This window comes from Choloepus didactylus, chromosome 15, assembly GCF_015220235.1.
Source record: "Choloepus didactylus isolate mChoDid1 chromosome 15, mChoDid1.pri, whole genome shotgun sequence".
In the NCBI taxonomy this organism is placed as follows: Eukaryota; Metazoa; Chordata; class Mammalia; order Pilosa; family Megalonychidae; genus Choloepus; species Choloepus didactylus.
Window position 1 is genome coordinate 32,077,249 of NC_051321.1, and position 18,021 is coordinate 32,095,269.

The 18,021-nt window shown below is 36.4% G+C and overlaps 1 protein-coding gene across 12 annotated transcripts in view; it reads right to left on the minus strand.

Moving 5' to 3' along the window:
- Nucleotides 1-18,021, minus strand: part of BTRC (beta-transducin repeat containing E3 ubiquitin protein ligase) — a 227,594-nt gene that overhangs the window by 79,472 nt on the left and 130,101 nt on the right. For 7 of the 12 annotated variants that reach the window (XM_037804153.1, XM_037804157.1, XM_037804155.1 and 4 more), the window contains one exon: nucleotides 16,216-16,293. The exons of 3 other annotated variants lie outside the window; for them this stretch is intronic. In XM_037804153.1, the coding sequence (XP_037660081.1) occupies nucleotides 16,216-16,293 (78 nt within the window). Of the gene's footprint in view, nucleotides 1-16,069; nucleotides 16,134-16,215; nucleotides 16,294-17,335; nucleotides 17,458-18,021 lie in introns of all 12 variants that reach the window. 2 more of the 12 variants (XM_037804162.1, XM_037804160.1) reach the window with 2 other exon arrangements.

Below are 18,021 nucleotides of genomic sequence, written 5' to 3' on the forward strand. Positions count from 1 at the left end.
AAAAATGAAGACATGGACCAGTCAAAGGAACAAACTTATACCTCAATCAAGATACAGTTAAGATATGGTTTCACTGTAAAGATTTTCAAAGAGATATGCTAAATCAAATAAAAAACCAAATCAATGAGTTCAGGGAAGATATAAAAGAGATGAAGGAAATAAAGAAAACACTGGGCAAACATAAGGTAGAAATTGAAAGTTCGAAAAAACAACAGGCAGAATCTACGGAAATGAAAGGCACAACACAAGAGATGAAAAACGCAACAGAGACATACAACAGCAGATCTCAAGAGGCACAAGAAAACACTCAGGAACTGGAGAACAAGATACCTGAAAGCCTACACACAAAAGAACAGATAGGGAAAAGAATGGAAAAATATGAGCAATGTCTCCGGGAAATGAATGACAACATGGAACGCATGAATCTTCATGTCATGGGTGTCCCAGAGGAGAAGAGAAGGGAAAAAGGGCAGAAGCAATAATAGAGGAAATAATCAATGGAAATTTCCCATCTCTTATGAAAGACATAAAATTGCAGATCCAAGAAGCATAGCATACCCCAAACAGAATAGCTCTGAATAAACCTACGCCAAGACACTTAATATAATCAGATTATCAAATATCAAAGACAAAGAGACAATCCTGAAAGCAGCAGGATAAAAGCGATCTATCACATACAAAAGAAGCTTGATAAGACTACGTGTGGATTTCTCAGTAGAAACCATGGGAGGCAAGAAAGAAGTGACATATTTAAGATACTAAAAGAGAAAAACCACCAATCAAGAATCCTATATCTGGCAAAACTACCCTTCAAATATGAGGGAGAGTTTAAAATATTCTCTGACAAACAGATTAGAGAATTTGTGAACAAGATACCTGTGCTACAGGAAATATTAAGGGAGCACTACAGACATACAAGAAAAGACAGGAGTGAGAGTTTGGCACACAGTTTTGGGTGATGGTAGCACAGCAATGTAAGTACACTGAACAAAGATGACTGTGAGTAGGGTTGAAAGAGGAAGGTTAGGAGCACGTGGGACACCAGAAGGAGAGAGGAAAGATAAAGACTGGCACTGAGTAACTCAGTGAAACCTACAGTGCTCAACAATTGTGATAAAATGTACAAATATGTTTTTACATGAGGGAGAACAAATGAATGTCAACCTTGAAAGGTGTTCAAAATAGGGTGGCACTGGGGGGAAAATACAATCAATGCAAACTAGAGATTATAGTTAACAGAAACTTTGTATTATGCTTCCTTTAATGTAACGGTGCAATATACGAAAGCTAAATGCCTATAAGAGGGGAACATAAGGGAGGGGTATGGACTCTTGGCATTGGTGATGTTGTCTGACTCTTTGATTCTATTTTAGTTTAATTCTATCTTTCCCTTTGTTGCTTTTTAGCTCCCATGCTTTTTTTTTTCTTTCTTTTTCTTTTTCATCTCTCTAACTTCTTTGACTCTTCCTCCTTCTTTGTGGAAGAAATGAAGATGTCGTTATATAGATAGTGGTGATGGTGGTGAATACATAAATATGTAACTATATAGGAAACCATAGATTGTTTACTTAGGACGGAAAGTATGGTGGGTGAACAAAACCGTTTTTAAAAAAAACAAAATGGGTTGATGAAACCTTGAGGGCACTATACTGAATGAAATAAATCAGACACATAAGGACAAATATTGCATGGTCTCACTGATATGAACTAATTATATTTGTGGGAAGATTTTTGATGACTGATTGGATCTCTTTGCTTGTGATGGGTTGGTTGAGGTCTTCTATTTCTTCTCTGGTCAGTCGAGGTTGTTCATATGTTTCCAGGAAATTGTCCATTTCTTCTACATTATCCAGTTTGTTGCCATACAGTTGTTCATAATATCCTCTTATAATTTTTTTAATTTCTTCAGGATCTGCAGTTATGTCACCTTTTTCATTCATTATTTTGTTTATATGGGTCTTCTCTCTTTTTGATTTTGTCAGTCTAGCTAGGGGCTTGTCAATCTTGTTGATCTTCTCAAAGAACCAACTTTTGGTGATATTTATCCTCTCTATTGTTTTTTTGTTCTCTATGTCATTTATTTCTGCTTTAATCCTTGTTATTTCTTTTCTTGTACTTGGTTTAGGATTGGTTTGCTGTTCATTTTCTAGCTTCTTCAGTTGATCCATTAGTTCTTTGATTTTGGCTCTTTCTTCCTTTTTAATATATGCGTTTAGTGCTATAAATTTCCCCCTTAGCACTGCTTTTGCTGCATCCCATAGGTTTTGGTATGTTGTGTTCTCATTTTCATTCGTCTCTATATATTTAGCAATTTCTCTTGCTATTTCTTCTTTAACCCACTGATTGTTTAGGAGTGTGTTGTTTAACCTCCAGGTATTTGTGAATTTTCTAAGTCTCTGATGGTTATTGACTTCTAATTGTATTCCATTGTGGTCAGAGAATGTGCTTTGAATAATTTCAATCTTTTTAAATTTATTGAGGCTTGTTTTATGTCCCAGCATATGATCTATTCTGGAGAAAGTTCCGTGAGCACTAGAAAAGTATGTGTATCCTGGTGATTTGGGATGTAATGTCCTGTAGATGTCTGTTAAATCTAATTCATTTATCAGATTGTTTAGGTTTTCAATTTCCTTATTGGTCTTCTGTCTGGTTGATCTATCTATAGGAGAGAGTGATGTGTTGAAGTCTCCCACAATTATTGTGGAAACATCAATTGCTTCCTTTAGTTTTGCCAATGTTTCTCTCATGTATTTTGTGGCACCTTGATTGGGTGCATAGACATTTACGATTGTTATTTCTTCTTGCTGAATTGCCCCTTTTATTAGTATGTAGTGGCCTTCTTTGTCTCTCAAAACATCCCTGCATTTGAAGTCTATTTTATCTGAGATTAATATTGCTACACCTGCTTTCTTTTGGCTGTAGCTTGCATGAAATATTTTTTTCCATCCTTTCACTTTCAGTTTCTTTGTGTCCCTGTGTCTAAGATGAGTCTCTTGTATGCAACATATTGATGGTTCATTTTTTTTGATCCATTCTGCGAATCTATATCTTTTAATTGGGGAGTTTAATCCATTTACATTCAACGTTAAAACGGTGAAGGCATTTCTTGAATCGGCCATCTTATCCTTTGGATTATGTTTGCCATATTTTTCCCTCTCTCTATTAATATCCTTTATTGTACCCATACCGAATCTCTTTAGTACTGAACCTTTCTCCAAGTCTCTCTGTCCTGTCTTTGTTTCTCTGTCTGTAGGGCTCCCTTTAGTATCTCCAGTAGGGCAGGTCTCTTGTTAGCAAATTCTCTCAGCATTTCTTTGTCTGTGAAAAATTTAAGCTCTCCCTCCAATTTGAAGGAGAGCTTTGCTGGATAAAGTATTCTTGGCTGGAAATTCCTCTCACTCAGAATTTTAAATATATCGTGCCACTGCCTTCTCGCCTCCATGGTGGCTGCTGAGTAGTCACTACTTAGTCTTATGCTGTTTCCTTTGTATGTGGTGAATTGCTTTTCTCTTGCTGCTTTCAGAACTTGCTCCTTCTCTTCTATGTTTGACAGTGTGATCAGTATATGTCTCGGAGTGGGTTTTTTTGGATTTATTCTATTTGGAGTTCGCTGAGCATTTATGATTTGTGTATTTATGTTGTTTAGAAGATTTGGGAAGTTTTCCCCAACAATTTCTTTGAATACTCTTCCTAGACCTTTACCCTTTTCTTCCCCTTCTGGGACACCAATGAGTCTTATATTCGGACGTTTCATATTATCTATCATATCCCTGAGGTCCATTTCGAGTTTTTCAATTTTTTCCCCCATTCTTTCTTTTATGCTTTCATTTTCCATTCTGTCATCTTCCAGGTCACTGATTCGTTGTTCAACTTCCTCTAGTCTTGTACTATGAGTGTCCAGAATCTTTTTAATTTGGTCAACAGTTTCTTTAATTTCCATAAGATCATCCATTTTTTTTATTTAGTCTTGCAATGTCTTCTTTATGCTCTTCTAGGGTCTTCTTGATTTCCTTCATATCCCGTACTATGGTCTCATTGTTCGTCTTTAGTTCTTTGAGTAGCTGCTCTAGGTGCTGTGTCTCTTCTGGTCTTTTGATTTGGGTGCTTGGGCTTGGGTTATCCATATCGTCTGGTTTTTTCATATGCTTTATAATTTTCTGTTGTTTTTGGCCTCGTGGCATTTGCTGAACTTGATAGGGTTCTTTTAGGGTTTGTAGACCAGTTGAAGTCCTTATCTCTAATTTATCAGATCTACAGCTTCGTGGAGTAGACTTTCTCTAACTAACCAGCAGGTGGCGTCCACGAGCCACCTGTTCTCCACAAGCCAGATCTCCCCTGCTTAGCCTTTATGGTGAGTGGGGGAGTGAGTCTTGTGGGGCCCAATTGGTGTACCAAGCTTGCGTGTGTAGTTGGTGTTGCCTGCCCTGTATGTGGGGCGTGTTTCTGGGCAGTCGGGGAGGGGGTGTGGCCCTAACAATCAAATCTCCCTGATGATCCTAGAGTTTTAAAGCTGCTGCAATAGTCTAATCCTTCAGTTCAGTCCTGCCACAGTTTGTCTCTGCCACTGACCCACAAGTCTTTGGTATTGGCGTATGGCTCCTGAGACTTGCAAGTGGGCCCCTCTTCCAGGCTGTGCACCCCGGGTCCTCTGTTGAGGGATGACTGTGCTATGTCACAGGTGAGTGCCGTCCCCCCAGGGCAGTTCTGGGCTGCTGGGCTGTGTTGGGAGGCTCCCAGTCTGCTCAAATGATGGCTGAATGGGGCTCTGTTAATTCACACTGCTCCCCCTTCCCAGCTCTGGGACATTCAGCTGAGGTTGCAGGGAAGGCTAATGTCCACGCCCAGTTTTGTGGTGTGTGCCTGTTATTTGAAGCACTTCCGTCACACTGGGTTGTCTGGGGCAGCTCTGGGCTATGGGGCTGGCGATGGGCAGGAGTGTTTCCTGTCCACCAGGATGGTGGCTGTGAGCGGACACCCCCCTTTTCTTGGGAAGTTGTGTTGTTTAGTGAATTTTCTCAGCCACTGGATTATTGCCTTTTGTCTCAGAGCTCTCTTAGTTCTGCTCTTGACTTGACGTGCCCAAATTTCAATTCTTTGAAGCTTTCTGTATTGAGCTTCTTAGAGTAATTGTTTTAGAAAAAGCAAAAAGGATTTAAAAAAAAAAAACGGCCCTCCTCAGAGATCTAATGGGTTATTGAAATGCTAATAGACAAAGCAACCAGGGCCATTAAGGAAAGGTGCACAGGGCAGAGAGATCAGCTTTGCTTCGGGATTTGCATATGCGCCTCAAGGCCTGATCTCCGCCCTTCCCCTTTCTGTGTTCACCAGATCTCCAAAAATCCTCTGCTTTTATTTTGGAGTTTTTCGTGTTGTTTTTTTTCTATGCCTGTCTCCTCTCTGCTGGGCTGGCTGCTCTCAGAGTCTCTGGTGTCTGGTCTCAGTCTATCTATGGTTGGAGTTTGAATCAGTAGAATGAGTTTCCGATAAGAGCAGCCACTGCAATTCTCCCTTCTCCTTCCCGGAGCTGACAGCCCCTCCTCCCCCGGGACTGAGCCTGGCAGGGAGGGGCGCGGGTCCCCTGGCCGCAAAAACTTACAGATTTCGCTGATCTCAGCAGTTCCACGTTTTCATGAGTGCTGTATGAAGTATGCCCAAAGACAGATTGCTCTGTGGTGTCCAGTCCACGCAGTTCCTGGCTTTTTACCTACTTTCCTCTCTTCCTTGGTTTTTACAAGTTAAATTCTACCCTGCTGATATCAGCTCATAATTCTAACAAAGATCCTTAACTTGTGTTGGGATTTAGCTGCCTCTTCCCAGGATGGAATAGTGCTGGGCACCAGCCTGGAGGAAGAAGAGGAGCGGGGAGGAAGGCAGAGAGCTGAACTAATTATAATACGTAAACACACAGACATGAAATATAAGTTAGGATACAGACCAAGGCTAAAGAATGGAGAGTGGTTGCTTATTATGAGCAGAATGTTCAACTAGGTTGAACCTAAGTGTTTGGAAGTGGACAAAGGTTATGGTAGCACGTTATTATGAGAATAACCAATAGTGCTGAATGGTGTTTGAATGTGGTGGAAAGGGGAAGCTTAGAGTCACGTATGTCAATAGAAGGGAAGTTGGAGGTTAAAAGATGGCAATGTATAAAACAGTGAATCTTGTGGTGGACAATCTCCGTGACGGTACAAATATTAGAAATCTCTTTCATGAACTAGGACAAATGTATGACACTATAGCTTGAAGTTAATAATAGCATGGTATATAGGGAAAAAATATACCTATTGTAAACTATGTACTACAGTTAGTAGTATTTTATAACATTCTTTCATCAACAGTAACAGATGTACTATACCAAAATATGAATCAATAATGGAGGGGGGGGTGGTTAGAGGTAGGGGAGGAACTGAGTTTTCTTTTTGTCTTTATTTCTTTTCTGGAATAATGAAAATGTTCTAAAAATTGGGAAAAAATTGTGGTGATGGATGCACAGCTGTATGGCAACTGATTGTGCACTTTGGATCTTTGGATAATTGCATGGTATGTGAACGATCTCAATAAAATTTAAAAAAAAATGGTCCTACATGTGCTCAAAGAGCTAAAGGAAACGGATGAACAAAAAACTAAAGGAAAACAGGAACACAAAAGATGAACACAAAGAGAACATTAATATAGAGCTAGAAATTAGGAAAAGGAACCAAACAGGGCTGAAGGTCATAGTAATAGAAATTTTAAAACCCTAGGAGTGTTAAACAGCAGATTGGAGAGGGCAGAGGAAAAGCAAGAATCAGAGAACCTGAAGATAAGACAATTGAAATCATCCAGTCTAAATAGAAGAAAGAATGAAGAAAAGTAAACAGAGCCTGAGGAATCTGTGGGATACCATCAGGTGTACCAGTATACACACTGTGGTACATCTCCAGGAGAAGAGAGACAGAAAGGAGCAGAGATAATATTCTTCCAAAATTCAGCAAAAGACAAGACTATATATCCAAGATGCTCAATGAACTTCAAAACAGGATAAACCCAAACTGACCCACACTGCACCTTGTCATAATCAAACTGTCAAATGCCAGTGAGAGAGAGAGAATTCTGAAAGCCACAAGAGGGAAGCAACATGTTACCTACAATGAAGCCTCAATAAGATAAAGTACCGATTTCACATCAGAAACCATGGAGGCAAGGAGGCAAATGGAATGACATATTCAAGGTACTGAAAGCAAAACATTGCCAACCAAGAATTCTATATCCAGAAAAACTGTCTTTCAAAAATGAGTAGAGGATTACACCATTCCTAGATAAACAAAAGCTGAGGGAGTTTGTCACCATTAGACCCACCCTACAAGAAATGCTAAAGGGAGTGCTGCATGTTGAAAGGAGAGAATACTACAAATGACAAGCCACATGAAGAAATAAAGATCTCCAGTAAAGATAATAACATGGGTAAATATAAATGCTAGTAGTGTATTTATGGTTTGTAACTCCGCTTTTTAATTCCTACAGGCTCTAAAATGCAAATGTACAAAATGTAATGATAAATCCGTGGTTTTAGACTCAAAATGTATTAACATGTAATTTGTGACAAGGACTACATAAAGATGGAGAGATGGAGGGGTATAGGAACATGCTGTGTGTACATTACTGAAGTTAAATTGGTATCAAAGCTAAGGAGATTGTTACAGACTTAGAATGTTAAATTTAAGCCCCATGGTAACCACAAAGAAAGTATCAGAAAATATGCAAACTTACAGAGACAGAAAGCAGAGTACAGGTTATCAGGCGTGGGGGGCAGGGGCAATGGTGAGTTAATGCAAAATGAAAGTAGGGTTTCTGTTTGGGGTGAAGAGAAAGTTCTAGTAATGGATAGTGGTGAGGGTACTGCAACTTTGTGAATGTCATTAATCCCACTGAATATGTACTTGGGAAGGGTTGGGATGACAAGGTTTATGTTGTATATATGTTCTGGCAGTAAAAAAAAAAAAAAGAAAAAGAAAAAGAGAGAGAGAGAAAAGAAAGAGCAACTAAAGGGATAATGACAATTAAATGCAATACATGATCCTGGATGGGATCTAGCAAGGTAGGAGAAAAGGCTCAAAAACACATTGGGTCATATGAAAAAAACTGGAATACAGAATGTATGCTTTATATCAATGTTAAGTTTCTTGAATTAGATAACTGTATTTAAGGTGGTTACATAAGTGAAATCTTTGTTCCTAGGAAATGCACATGGCAATATTAAGTGTTTTAGGAGGATGATATACACAACCTACATTCAAGTGTTCAGAAGATGATTGATAGACAGACAGAATGATACAGCATATGTGGCAAAATATTAAAATTGGTAGATCTGTGTATTTGAGGGTGAGGGTAGGTTGGAGTTCTCTGCATGGGGTTTGTATTATTTTTGCAACTATCCTGTAAGTTTTAAATTATTTAAAAATAATTTTTTTAACCTACTGGCTTTTAAAAATAAATTGAAAAGTTGCTTCTAAAATTTATATAGAAAAGCAAAGTACCTAGAAAAGCCAAAACAATATTAAAAATAAAAAGTTATAAATGACTCACAATACTTGATTTCAAGATTTTTTATATATAAAGCTATAATAATCAAGGCAATGTGATATGTGGTGTAAGGACAAATAGAACAGTGGAACAGAATAGAGATTAAAAATAGACTACTGCCCTTATACAGTCAATCGATTTTTGACAGAGGCACCAAAGTAACTCAATGGGCAAAAAGAAAGTTTTTACAATAACGGTCCTGACAACTGAGTGAAAGTATTGGGGAAAATGAATCCCAAACTACAGTTAACAGCACAGTAAGAATTAATTTGAGATGGATCATAGATCATAAAAGATAAAACTTGCAAAGCTTCTAGAAGAAAACAATAACTTCACAATCATGTGGTATGTAAAGGTTGCTTATGTAGGACATAGAAAATGCACTATTTAAAAGAAAAAATTGATAGACTGAATTTCCTATAATTAGAAACTTCTGTATGAAAGCATACCATTAACAATTAGGAAAGAGATAGCAAGAAAATTTCAGAAAACATGTGTCTGGCAAGGGACTGGCATCTAGAACTCAACTACATTGTACAACTCAATAATAAAAAGACAAAGAATGCAATTTTTTAAAAAGGCTAAAAATTTAAACATACTTCACACACACAAAATATCTGAATGGCTAATAAGCACATGAAAAAGTACTCAGCGTTATTAGTTAACAAGGAAACACAAATTAAAACTACAATCAAACACAACACATACTTACTAGAAAACGGCTAAAATTTAAGTCTGACAACATTAAATGTTGGTGAGGGAGTACAGCAACCAGAACTCTCATTCATTGCTGGTGGGAGAGTAAAACTGTTTGGCAGTTATTAAAAAATTAAACACATTCCTATTCTACACAGCCATTCCATTCCCAGAAATGAAAACATGCTCATCAAAAAGCTTTCAAGAATATTCATAGCAACTTCATTCACAATAATAAAAAAGGGAATTAACTCAGGTGTCTATCAAAAAGAGAATGGAAAACTATAGTCATTCAATAGAATAAAGGAAATCAACAATAAAAGGTAACTAACTATTGATATACATAACAACAATATTATGCTGGGTGAAAGAAGTCAGACCCCAAAAATGTATGATTACATTTAAATGAAATTCTAAAAAAAGGCAAAACTAATCTATAGTGACAGAAAGCTGATCAGTGTTTAATTCATGGGGGTGGGGAGACTGACTGGGAAGGAGCCCACATAATGAAAATGCTCCATAGCTTGACTGAGGTGATGGTTTCACGGGGTATAGATTTATCAAAAATACACTGATTTATACAATTAATATCTGTATTTCATTCTATGAAAAATTTTATTTCAACAAATATATAAAGAGCATGAAGTTAAAATTTAAGGGGAAATAAGTATTATAGATGTATGCCCAGTTAATAAAAATATTATGCTATTTTTCTGAAGGAAAATTAAGTCATGGCAGGTAGAAAAAATAATGTTTTCTCCACAAGTATATCCCTCTCCCCCAAATGAGTATAACTTATTCAGGGGAACATTAGATTTAGGAAACCAGTTCCAGGTTCCAGGAGTTTCCAGAGTAAGGCTACTTACGGGCTTTTATTTTCTAGACATCCTCTCTGTAAAATGGGTATATTATGATTATGATTTTATTTATTTCTCAAGGAAGTCACATAAAACTTGCCACAGTCTTTTGACCACTCTGAAATAAAAAGACTAAGTAAATTCAGTATTTTACTGTTATAAGACTCCTTACAGGTTGAAATCAAACTAGTCAATATAATAGCCACAGGCAAGATAGGTTCTGTCCCCATGCAACGTTTGAAAAGGTAGCTTCATTGCTCAACCAGAGGCCGAGTTTTGCGTTGGAATACTTTAATACGTTTTTATATTGCATATAAAGCACATAAGCATAAACTAGTAAGATGCTCTGCTGAAAACTACCTTCTTTGTGAAAGCAGGCTGTAATTCTGAACAAGTTTTCAATTTTCACACTGCTGCTAGGGTAAAACATTTTAAAGAGTTTAATTTTTTACAATGGATTCAATGACATAGGATTATCTAACAAAGTAATGGCTAATCAATAGACGGTTTAGTTGTCAGGTGAAACATATAACACACTAAAAGGGATTGACTGCCAGACTTCTCCTTATTTACTAGAAGGTATATATTTAAAATGACACAAACTTGTTACCAGGCTGCATTCTTTTAGCCTTGCAAAAAGCTGCTTCAGAAATCTGTTCAGCAGCCCTACAGCAAAACAAGATATAGTATAATGAAAATGGTTAGTGATTGGGGGGATAGGGGGATGGAGGAATAGGGACCTTTAGATATATGGCAACATCCAATCATGTCCTGAGCAAGAATATGTTACAGAAAAAGCAAACTCACAAAGTGACATCCTAGGGAAGCTGGAACTGGGCTTTAAAAATGCCACACACATGCTTCTGAATTTCATTCAATAGATGCAAAGCTGTATCTGATCTCATTCCATGTTGTTCTCAGGGAAGATTTTTTTAGGACTCATGCAGCTGGGCACAATAGGCTTTTTTCCTTTTTCTTTTTTTTTAATGGTACATCAGATTAAGCACCGAACACAAAATGAATTGGGCCCATATGGACTTCAACAAGCATATAAGCTGTTTCCTTTATAATTTATTCATAGTATCTAAGTCTCTATATGAAAATATACTTTTTATGGTCACTGCAACCCAGGAGTTCAATAATATTTTTTCTACTAAGTCAGTGATTACACAATTTATCAAAGAATGATTACACTGAAATAAAAACAAAACAAATACCAACCCCCTATACAGTCTTCCTTCCTCAAAGTAATTTTAAGAAAGCTGGTTATTAAATTGCTTCTTTTTGAACAAGGGTTTTTGTAGCTAGGCACAAATTGCCAAACCACGTTTTTTTTTTTTTTTAAAAAAAAGTTATTAGACTCCAAAGGATTCAGCAGAAGTAGGAAGTTATATAAACAAATAACTTCATCAGACTTGGAAACATCACTTTTGTCTCACTTAAGAGACCTACATTAATTACCTTTAAGGTTTCTTACACAGACCATTTAAAATAAGTATATTTATTTATTTATTTCAAATGAGGTGCTTCTTCCAAAGTATTAAATAATGTCTACAAATGCAAAAGCATTTTTATAAATAGGTAATTAAAACAGATGACTAAAATTAAGTCAAGCTGCAAAACATTACCCAGGATGCACTGTGTTTCGTTTTTTTTTTTTTTTTTAATAAACATCTCAGGCAATTTTTTTTCCATCTGAAGCCCAAAACACTTCAGGCAAAAAAAAAGGTAAGACGTTTCATATGGGAAAAAACACACATATATAATGAAATAATGCCAAACACCAAACTAAAGTATTTACAAGATAGTCCCTTAAGCATAGTTTGTCATATTGCAATTACACCTTATCTACTGCCAAGTCAAAGTGCTTACTATTGCCACTAGAGGGAGAAGTGTCTTAAGACAAAGCAATGGAAGATAGGGAATGCGTTTTCTTGAGCAATTATCAGAACAAAGCTCCCTTGGCTGTGTGTACCTTCTAATTACTCAATACAATTAAAATGACTAACCTAAAACAAATAGAAAAAAATCCTGCCTGCCTGGTATCAGGGACTTCATTAAACCTTTTTCCCTCATCAATCAAATCAGAAAGAAGGGAATGCCATCATATACAAACATTACAGAGCTACTAAATGAAATTCTGTGGGGTTTTTTTCCTTTTCTTTTTTTTAAGGAAGAAAGAAGTGACTCTCCTGAAAACAGAAATGTCGTGGGATTTACCCATCTGGATGCTTCTTGAAAACAAATTGTCCTCCAAAGAGCAAAAATACAGTATGTTTTCTCTCAGTTCATTGGCTTATGAACGACTTTGTTGTTGTTGTTTAATACACACTACAATATCATTTTCTATGTCAGTGGTGTGCTTTTTTTCTCTCATCCAACTGTATAAAGAAGCGATGCACATAAGACTTTCACGCTTATACTGGGCTGTTTTAATTTTAAGTTCTTCACTGCTATTTTTTGTGAAGCTACTCTAAGGCAACACTTAGAACAATGTAGGAATTTATGGGGGAGGGGGTTAGAGTGGTTATGATGAACAAGGAAAACAGCTACGTATTCCTTCTAAAAGGCTTATATAGTTCCTTTTATAAGGCCCAGTCATTAACAGAAGATGACAACAGAGTCATTTTTCTTTCAGCTGACATATGTGACATTTTTCCAGCAGCATGCAAGGTGTTGAAAACCTGGCAGCTGTTACCTCCTGGGATGAAGATACTTTTTTATCCTCCCCTGACAGTTTAACTCAGTGGGTCAGCACCTTTAAAGACTGCCAAGTATCCTTGAAGAGGATGGAAGCTTGAATTACTGCTCCCTCCCTAATCAATGTAAACCCTCACTGCAGGTGAAGTCTCCATCTATAGAGGTGCATGGGGGAGGAAAATGTAATGCCCTGAGCCAGATGGTTTTTATCTTGTTTTTAAAGAATAAAGGAACAAGCTAACAAGGGAGACAGCTACTTTGTTAGCTTCTTGGCCTCTCTCATGGCTTTGCATCCCCAGGGTTCCAGCTACACAAGAGAAAGAGTACAGAAAAACGTAAACACTTAAAGAAATATAACTAGAGGGCTAGCATCATGCTGCTTTCAAAGAGTTGAGAGAGCTCTACTCAATGCTTTATTTATCACTGCCCACGTTCTCAGGATGGTAAGTGGACACATAGACAAAGGGAATGGGGGATGGGGAAGGGCTTAGACAGCGGTCACAATTTACTCAATTACAGAGAAAGGCAGGGCTGACAGATCCTATTAGCACCAATGTGAAGCGAAGAAGGAGTTGCATGTTGTAAGGCTACATTTTCAAAACATAATGAGTACTTTCATGTCTCCTCCCAGGCCTTTGCCCTTGTTTGCAGATATGAATAAAAAATATTAAAACAGTGGCTATGGTTTCCTTGGCTTCACATTTTAGGAGTGACAGTAGAAAGGCAACTGCAGCTACTTTGTGCATCTTTTAAATAAAAGTTCATGCTTAGTGCCAAGAGGAGAGAAGATTATTCTGAAACTAAGAAAATTAACTTCTTTAAAAGGATACACTACTTTTCTTTTTCCCACCCAACTCTGCCTCCTTCTGATGTTGGAAATGAAATGGAAAAAGCAGGTAAACAAATGACTTAGTGACACAAGGAGTAGGTGTCTGCTAACATTCTCCTTCAATATTTTCGTTTTCTGGTAATGTCTTTGTCAGGTCTGTATGGTTATGCTGGCCTCAGAATACAATCCAGGAAGCAGTCTTTACTTATATGTTTTCTCGAAGAGTCTGCATAAGACTGGTGTTATGTCTTCCATAAATATTTGACAGAATTCACCAGTGAAGCAACATAGTCCTTCTGATAATGAATTCTATTTCTTTAATAGACAGGGCTACTCAGATTTTCTGTCTTGCCTTAGTGTTAGTTTTAGTAAGTTGTATTTTTAAAGGAATTTGTCCATATCATGTAAGTTATCGATTTTTGGCATAGAGTTATTCATAATATTCCCTTGTTTTCCTTTCAATGTCTGTAGGACTTGTAGTTAATAAACCCTTCTTTCAATATTTAAATAGCTCTCCAAATTAACATGTAGTAGTCATGTCCTATCAACAATGGCAAAAACTACTTTAGAATAATATATGTAGACTATAACAGTTTAAAACAAAACAAAACTGGTTACAACATAGCTGTGATTTTTATAATCAATGGTGAAAGTGTTCCTGAAATCTTATTAGAAACGTGTGCAAAAGAATCTCAAGTTAAGGGATTGACCTACATGATACAAATCCTACCTACATCAACCCTAGGTATAAGGCAACTCTGATACCTTTTTATCTATAGAACTTGACTACAAAACCAAAAACAAACACACAAAACAGCAAATGGCACTTCATTACTGTCATACGCAACTAAGTAAAGAGGGAGTTTAAACAGCTTACATATTATGTCCTACCTTAAAAAAAAAAAGTCAGCAGTGGGGTAATCAAGTTCAGGGCAGTCCTGGACAGCTGCCCTGTGACTGGCTTCTATTGACCCCTGCTATTCATCACTCTTCCCTAAGACTGAGAGGGCAAGCTCCCAGGGAGTGACCACCACAATAGACAGACACAAGCCAAAAGTAATCTGGTTCGAGCAAAAAACCAGATGGCTCTGCAATAAATTTACAAATCTGCATTCATGGGGGCTGTTAAAACACCCAGAAGCTAAAAGACTCTGAGGGCCCCAGGAGGATCTCCTACTTCCCAGTTTCTAAAGGCCATTTCTCTTTCCAAGAACATTGAGTTCATGCTCTTCACAAAGACAATGGAAATAAAAACCTTTACAAAGAAGGGAGGGGGAAGAGCCTCATGACCTAATTAATCTCTAGAGCTTGGATCTCAACACTGAAAGACAGATATTAGAAAAATCATTTTGGAACACTAGTTGTTAAACTGAAGTGGAGAGGGTGAAGAGAACCTGCTAAAACAGCAGTAAAAAAAAAACAAACATTAAATCTGTTTCAAATACTGCACACAACAGATCTTGAAAGTAGAAAATAATTCAATAATGTATGCATTTATTTTTAAAATGAATCAGATTAGTCCCATGTGTGACCTGCTGGTCCATCTGTATGTGCTGGACTTAATAGGCACGATTCTCTCTTTTGCTTCAGTTTGAAGTATGAGAGAGATAAATTTAGTTTAATTTTCAACAGATCAGCCTATCCATTTTCCAAATGGACCATCTGGATCAGCCTATTAAAATTAATTTATAACTTTGCAGAGTGAAAATTCGTTTGTTAGCTTAAATAATGTTGCCAAAACTTTTTGTGGTGTCATTGTTTTCCAACAGTTGTTTCTGTGTAGTGGGCAGAGTGTTTCCACCTCCAAATTTATCTTATTCAGTATTTTAACAAAGGTTCCTAAATTGATTCAATTCTATTTACTAAACAATTACTTTTATTTAAAAAAAAAGGAAGTGTCCATCCAAAATAATTTAACATACAGTAAATAAAAAATGTGTGTGCTACGGTTTCCAGTACTTTTCCCCCTAAATTAACACAGTATGCAAACAGGAGTCAGAAAGCAGAAGTGGAAGTACCCAATGATTAGCTAGACATGTCATCTAACTTCTTCAAGCCTTCATTTTCCTCACCTATTCATCAGAAATCATATCTAGCCACTTCACAGGGTTATTGTGAGGATTAAATTAAATAAGTGCCAGGTTCATGGTGGGTGCTCAACAAATATTAGAATTCACCTTTCTCCTAAAACAATGCCATAAATGCAAGTAAATTTAAATTATTTTTACTGCTGCTGGTATCATCTTATCCAATCCAATACAATTCTATATTAAAGATGAATCTGCACTTAAGAAGCATTTAAAGTTATTTTTTCTGAAGAAAAAAACCTTTTCTTTTATTTTGTTTCACTATACATAAGCAATTGACTGTTCTGTACTTGTACACCTAGGGTATCTTTTTTAAATGATTGGGAAAACAATGTTACCTGATTAAAATAGATGACTATGGCCAGACCAACTTCAGAATACTCTTAATTCAAGCTCTAGTGCCTAAAAGAATGGCAAATCAAGGGTTTCCTGTCTTTTGTTTTATTGTTGGTAACTTTAGTTTAAGTAAGACAGAATTTCATACCTGTCTAAGTGAATTCTTCTCTGGTATTATCTTCCTAGGGGGTTCGCCATTATTACAGTCTTCTCTCTCTGAGGAATTCTGTGAAAGAAAGTAAGCTTTAATTCAGTTCTCATTATCTTCAGTCTTATTCTGTGGGAGTAAACTGAATTACATTTCTAATTCTGTAAGATAGAACACCATGATTTATGCATTTATTCATTTGAAGATTTATATACATATGGACATTATATAAAAGAAAACATATGCCCATGTATATAAATAAATGCATGTAGGGGGGTGAAACATATTACATTTATGTTTAAGCACTGACCAGCAAAACACTTTCATTTGAAGTCTGGCTTATCACCCTTTGAAAATGCAGGTTAACACTGGATACAAGAAGGCTCTAGTTCATACTTAGCTTACGACAACTGAAACAATGATTATAACCTTCTCTGACTCATTTAAATAATTAGTTTTCAACTAATTGGCTGGTACAGAGTTCCAAGCCTGGATCCTAAAAAAATAGTTCTTTATCGATTGTTTTCCTTCTCTTCACAGATTTGATTTTATTTTCTTTAACAAAAATAGTGTAGTCCTTATCTCAAAACAATAACAATCAGTGGTTTAGGATTAGGGTCCATGCCTTGTCACTGTCACCTGAAAGGACAACTAGAAGACCCCAGAATGCCAGTGGGATTTTTATATACTTAGGAAGAGGGAAAAAAAAATCCAATTATAAAAACAAGTTCAGAAGTACTAAAAATCTGCTGGTCAACACATGGAAGTTACTATTTGCATGGCAAGTATGGAAAATCCAAATTCCATATTATTTGGGTTATAATTTCTACCACTTCACTTTTATATTAACATTTACAATCTTGCAGTTTTAACATCTTATTTACTGCATTCTAACCAAAGTTACTCTGTCTTTAAATCCAGAAACTGTTTACAACATGTTTTATGTGAAAAGTTTCATATAAGAATGAAATCATTACTGAAGAATCATTATTTTGTGTAAGTTACACTTTTTTGGTACATATCAAACATTACATTTAAAAAGATACTAAAGGTTGAAGTATATTGTGTCATTCTAAGATTCTTGCACCTCCAGCTAGCATTTGTGTGCCTTGTGTGTTACCTTTAGTTGACTGAGAGGCCAGTATGTCAAAGTGTTCCTTTTGGGCACTCTCGTATAATCTTTACTTGAGATTAATTCTCTGATATTTTATATTTGTGATGATCACTTTAAGGTAAAGGTCCCTAAAATTAAGACACAGAAGATAAAACATGCTACATTACAAATAAGGGACGAGGACTCAAGAACTTCAGATTCTGTTTTTTTTCCCCCATTTTGAAAAACAGGAATGGAGGCCAGCTATAACAGGTGGAAGGGAAGGAATTTGGTTCAAGATAATTATGATAAAGCATTCCAAAGAAGAAAACTATCAATACACACCATTCATAAGAGAATCACATAAAGAAGGGGAAAGGTCAACATCAAGCCCATAAAATCAATTTGTATATTTAGCTTTTTTTAAAGTATAGATCATTGTTCTAAATATCAAAGTTAAATGTCTTCTATAATAAAAACTTAAGCCCATAGTCAATTATAAAACCTTATAATTTGTAATTAACTATTCTTCAGGCCACAAAGTTCTGCTCTGCTTTAAATAAAATACCACAGCAGATAATCTAAACCTGTTTCACAAAAGTATAAGGTCCTTATATTTCAAAATTAATTATGTTCTGTTGAAATATCATTATAATAAACTTGGAAGCCTAATTACTCTTTGGTGGAACTGCGTTATATTGAAGACATGACAA